General features: G+C 41.5%; 1 protein-coding gene across 1 annotated transcript; it reads left to right on the forward strand.

Moving 5' to 3' along the window:
* Window positions 1-1,435: 1,435 nt before the first annotated feature.
* Window positions 1,436-5,509, forward strand: grpr (gastrin-releasing peptide receptor). Its single transcript, XM_058089777.1, has 4 exons — window positions 1,436-1,743; window positions 3,185-3,536; window positions 3,619-3,732; window positions 4,951-5,509. The coding sequence occupies exons 1-4, from the start codon at window positions 1,436-1,438 to the stop codon at window positions 5,236-5,238; spliced, it is 1,062 nt and encodes a 353-aa protein (XP_057945760.1). The 3' UTR covers window positions 5,239-5,509.
* The last annotated feature ends 491 nt before the right edge of the window (window positions 5,510-6,000 follow it).

Consider the following 6,000-nt stretch of genomic DNA (forward strand, 5'->3'; position numbering starts at 1 on the left):
GGCATTTATCATCTATAATCAGTCTCACTAAATTGTTGGTTTGATATTTACATGACATTTTACCCTGCAAGTCACCTTCCTCTTGTATCCTTTAATAATGACTTTTATTGTATTTTGGCTAAGTACATATAAAGGATCAATAGGTGACAATGCACCCTCTGATGTCTGTGTGTTCCTTTTTTGCAGCATGATCTCTCCTCCCTGCTGTTGCTTGATGGAACCAATTTCAATTCAACAAAAGCCAACCCAACATTGCCAGAGATTATAAGGGATTTCATGTGTTTTTTTCTCCATAATACTACACACTACTGGTCAGTGTGTTCAATTCTCAACTTGCTTGAATGAAATGTTTTAGTTTATCAGTGGATAAGTCATTGACAATTTTGAGTGTCTGCTGACTATCTCCTTTTTATTCCGAGCACCTGTGACGTTTCATTATGTTCAAGCAGGCAGACTACTTTGGATTTCAACAGGTAACCCTGACTTAGGCACTAGGAGGGTGGGCAATTTAGAGCAAGTCCATCCATGCATCCATTTTCTATACCGCTTATCCTCACGAAACTATCCCAGCTGTCTTTGGGCGAGAGGCGGGGTACACAATGGACTGGTCACCAGTTAATCACAGGGCACATATAGACAAACAACCATTCACACCACACTTACAAGTTATTGAATATAATGACAGTACCTCAGTGAAGTCTGCATTGACCAAGGACGTAAATCAAATCAAATCAACTTTATTTGTATAGCACATTTCCTGCAAAGACATGCAACACAAAGTGCTTTACAGAATTAAAAACAATTACCACAATTAAAAGGAAAAACAAATACTAAGAAAGCAGATTCGAGCTACTTGCAGGGCATTTTTTTCCTATGCGATGCAAACAGCAACAATATTAATATGGAATTTTCAAAAAAGGAGATGGCTTTATTTAGTTCATGAATTTGGTGACATATTACCTCCGCACAAGAATAACTGCCATAATGACATAGGTTGAATAAATTCTAAAGGTCACGACCTGCAGGGCATTTTGTTCCTATGCAATGCAAACAGCAAAAATATTCATTTGGAATTTTCAAAAAAAGGAGATGGCTTTATTTAGTTCATGAATTTGGTGACATATTACCTCCGCACATGAATCACTGCCATAATGACATAGGTTGAATAAATTCTAAAGGTCAGTTGTAAATAATATGCATGTTGAGGACCTAATAATATAAAGTTCACAGTGATTGCAGCTTGTGTGCTATTGGCTATCATGCTGAGGACCAGCCCCCACATACCACTAATGCTCATTCAAACTCTCAGGCACTGGACACATCATTTTCACCACACTATTTGTAAAGATAGTAGGTCTCATCTGAGTTGGCAGAGATGGTGCACCTGTATTCATATTGATCATACAACATGTCTTCATTCCAAAGCCGAGCAGAGATGAGTTTGTCCGGCGCGGCCATTGCCTCATTGTATGGAGTCATCGGTCTGCTGGGAATCGTCGGCAACATCACCCTCATCAGGACGCTCTGCTCTACCAATTCTGTCTGTAATGTCCCCAGTGTGTTTATGGCGAGTCTCGCGCTCGGTGATGTTTTGCTGCTGGTGACCTGTGCCCCGGTGGATGCCAGCCGTTATCTGACAGAGGAATGGATGTTTGGGAGAATCGGCTGCAAAGCCATCGCCTTCATTCAACTCACCTCAGTTGGAGTGTCCGTGTTCACTCTCACAGCGCTCTCTGCTGACAGGTAACCATTGCACCAACTCTTTTAAAGTCACTGTTTACATGGATTTTTTTTTTTACAGCTTTGCACATTTCATGTTTATCATAATGATAATTTTGTAAGAGAATATGCACTACATTGTATTGTGTGAATGCTGAAATGACAGCAAATGCCGATTTATTGATAACATTTATCTGTATTATCACTGCCGCCAATTCACTATTTAGGTTCAAAGGTTGAATGGCGAAGACTATTTTTTAACAATAACTTTGATTTAGGATTGCAAAGGCAAACCACTACATTCTTAACAATGGGAGAATGTTGTCCACAGTTTATGCTAACATTTGCTCAAAGCCTACTTGAGTAGGCTACTTCATACCTGGCACTAACAGACAGTACACAAAGTAGGCCGTGTACTTAAGTGTATGCAAATCACAAGTCAAAGCAGTACGGGGAGAAGGAGGGACAACTGCAAAGAACTCAAACTATAGTCATGGTGTCAGATAAATAGAAGAGAACAAATAAATGAATACACGCTTTGTATTTAAATACACACTGGGTATTTACTTATATACATTAAAAATAAATGACGGAAGGACAAAAAACCTAATACACAACATTTAACACTAACTAAGCAAGCATGATGGGAAATTGCGCTAGACTGGCATACCAGACTGCTACCCCAATTGTGCCAAAAGTTGCATAGAGTGCTTGGAATCAGACCCAGAGATGGATCGTTCAGTTCCCGATTTGGGCTCAAGCTACTCTTACTTTCATTCTACGTTTTAGCGTATTTCCACAGCATTTCAGTCCAGCTTCAGCTTCCTATCGGCTCTCGTGTTCATTCTAAATTACAACTTACAGTTTTATTTCAGTGTTTCAGCATTCACGTGTCATTGTCTAGTTTAATTTATTTCTATTCTTTTCATGAAAGCGGAGAGCATAATTTGTACATAACTGCAGAACAGGTTTCAGATCAACACCTTCATCACAAATAAAAAAACAACTCTTTGCCTGCCCCCTAATTGAACAAACAAACATCACATACAATGGTTTAATCACAAATGGGTGTGGCTTAAATCTGTGATTCATGAATCATGAATCTGAAATTCTGAAATTCTGAAAAGTCTGAAATTGACATGGATTGATCAGAAGTCTCAATATTATTTCAGATATATGTGTACTGTGTATGTGTGTAAGTGATCTGTAAGACAGGTTTACCATGCAATTGGCTGGCAACCAGTCCAGGGTGTATTCTGCCTCTTGCCCAAAGTCAGCTGGGATAGGTTCCAGCATATCCCTGCAACCCTAATGAGGATAAGCGGCATAGAAAATGGATGGATGGAAAACAAGTTGACATTACAGCATATAATCACAATGCAAATATTGAGCAGCGGTTAAGGATGTCAATACAACAATCAGACTAACCTTCTTGCTTATTCATTGCTTCACATATTCAAATCAGGTACAGGGCTATTGTGAGGCCATTGGACATCCAAACGAGAAACACTACAACCAGCATTGTCCTGAAGGCGGCGCTCATCTGGCTCTTGTCTCTGGTTCTGGCTATTCCCGAGGCTATATTCTCTGACCTTCACATATTCAACATCCCCTCCAAGAATGAGAGCTTCGTCACCTGCGCTCCATATCCCCATGTTGGGGAGCTCCATCCAAAAATCCACTCTACCGCCTCCTTCCTCATTTACTACATCATCCCCCTGTTGGTCATATCTGTGTACTACACGTCCATAGCTGGCAGCCTGATGAGGAGCACAATCAACCTGCCTGTGGAGGGGAACATGCACGCCACGCAGCAGGTTTTAGATTCATTGCTACATATTTGAATTTATACGTTTAATTTTATAGGTCATTTGACCATTTCTTTTTAAACACCAACAGATTGAATCAAGAAAGCGCTTGGCCAAGACCGTGTTCGTATTTGTTGGCCTCTTTGCAGTGTGCTGGCTGCCCAGTCATGTCATCTTCTTATACCGCTCTTATCACTACTCAGAGGTAGGCATAGGCAAGATATACACCCACTTGCCACAACAGTACGTGTTATAATGGTGTAGAACCGCACATCACACTCAGACATTTCTTACAACAATAAATAATAGTAAAATCTAAGGTTGACCTTAGCTTGGAATTACTTGTTTTGTCATTTTGACAAATTTAAATAGGAACCATTGTAGCTGTAACTCAGCCCAGCTTGGGTAAGTTGAGGTCAGTTGTACATTACATTTCCAGTTACTGTATGACCACTCTATACACCGCGTATTGCTCTTTACATATAACATGCAAAAGTGCTAATTTAGTGTTCATTACTTCTGACATGTCAATGATACCGACAAAGTGAATGAGTTAGAACTCATCACTTGTCCCTTGTGTTGTTGTATTCAGGATGTCATTGTTTGTGGAGGTATGTCACTGATAATAGTGCTGTGTTAATCCAGGCTAAATAGGAATTCGAACAAGTGTACAGAGTTTGTCTTACCTGGGGATACTTGTGTTGTGTGAACAATAGGGGAGGAGCCGCCATGATTCTCTGGATTTTATAGGTTTGGTGATGTCATTAGACCATACCATGTACTGGAGATGGTGGGAGGGGATTGTAAGTTTGGATGGGTATTTAATCCTGGGTTCGGGTAGGGAAATATGTGTATGGGTTAATGTTTTATGGAGATTAGTAGTAGCAGTGGGGTCGCATCAGATGATGGTGTTGAAATCCAGTTTTAAGAGTTTCATGATTAGATTTGTTTTGTAGACTCACCCAAGGACGAAAGTGGGACATTCTGGGCAGATTGGGAGCCCTGTAAGAGGAGGGTGGCAGCAGTATTGTATTTCAGTGATGTGAGCGAATACCTTTTTTCCTTGTTGTTGTTTTCGGAAGTCAAGTCATTCCTTTTTTCCCCGATTTATTTTTTTTATTTTTAGTGTTTTCCGTAAGTTTCTCTGCCTTCTGAATTGTTTTGGCCTTCGGACACCGCATTACGACACCTCACCTGGTGTGCCAGCTTGTGTGCTCCTCCCTCCAGACACACCTGTTTATCGAAGAAAGGTTCCTAGTACAGTAGCTATAAATACACGCATATGAATACACCTTCACTGAAAGGACAATCCTGACATCTAGAGGACAGGCTTATGTACTGCATTAAGATACACCTCCATGATGTAATATACTGTACACCCATTAATGCATTATTTCTATGTATTATCTTTATTATCCCTGAGGCGGACACGTCCCTGGTTCACCTTGTGTGCAGCGTTGTCGCTCGTATCCTGGCCTTCACCAACTCCTGCCTCAATCCTTTTGCCCTGTACCTGTTAAGCAAGACCTTCCAGAGGCAGTTCAACGAGCACCTGTGTTGTTGCTGCTGCATGATCACCAAATCCTCCTCCCAGAATTCCAGCCTGCATTACAACATGCGTATGACCTCTGTCCACAGCACACGTCACTCCATGGCTAGTGAGAGCGTGATGGACGCGACTAAGCCATGCTGTCAGGAAGATTTTGTGTAAATAGTAGGAAGACGAGAAGAAGTTGTGCACAGTGTGTCTACATGTCTGCTTTCTTACATAACATTAGATTTCATTCATCAATGTTGAGCCTTGTACAAAGTGTAGTCTTATCTACACTACGTACTTCTGTATGTTTTAGGTGTCTAAATGTCAGTTATTGCACTTGTATGTATTATGTGTGAGCTGCATGGTGGAAAGTGGTTAGCCCAGAGGCCTCACAGCTAGGAGACCATAGTTCGATTCCACCCTCGGGCATCTCTGTGTGGAGTTTGCATGAGTTGTTTTTCTCCAGGGACTCCAGAAACATGCTAAGTTAAGTGGCGACTCCAAATTGTCCATAGGTATGAATGTGAGTGTGAATGGTTGTTTGTCTTTATGTGCCCTGTGATTGGCTGGCGACCAGTCCAGGGTGTACTGGTAGCTGGGATAGGATATTTCTACCGCTTATCCTCACGAGGGTCGCGGGTGTGCTGGAGCCTATCCCAGCTGTCTTCAGGTGGACTGGTGGCCAGCCAATCACAGGGCACATATAGACAAACAACCATTCACACTCACATTCATACCTATGGACAATTTGGAGTCACCAATTAACCTAGCATGTTTTTGGAATGTGGGAGGAAACCGGAGTCCCCGTAGAAAACCAGCGGATGCACAGGGACAACATGCCAACTCCACACAGAGATTACTGAGGCATCGAACTCCGGTCTCCTAGCTATGAGGCCTGTACACTTACCCACTGTATACTGTAATCAAATATAACAA

The sequence above is a fragment of the Doryrhamphus excisus genome, chromosome 12, assembly GCF_030265055.1.
Source record: "Doryrhamphus excisus isolate RoL2022-K1 chromosome 12, RoL_Dexc_1.0, whole genome shotgun sequence".
NCBI classification, from domain to species: Eukaryota; Metazoa; Chordata; class Actinopteri; order Syngnathiformes; family Syngnathidae; genus Doryrhamphus; species Doryrhamphus excisus.

Coding starts and splice junctions, on each gene's coding strand:
- grpr (XM_058089777.1), top strand. CDS start 1,436: ATGAGTTTGTCCGGCGCGGCCATTGCCTCATTGTATGGAGTCATCGGT. Junction 1,744..3,184: donor ACAGCGCTCTCTGCTGACAG/GTAACCATTGCA, acceptor TATTCAAATCAG/GTACAGGGCTATTGTGAGGC. Junction 3,733..4,950: donor GCTCTTATCACTACTCAGAG/GTAGGCATAGGC, acceptor ATTATCCCTGAG/GCGGACACGTCCCTGGTTCA.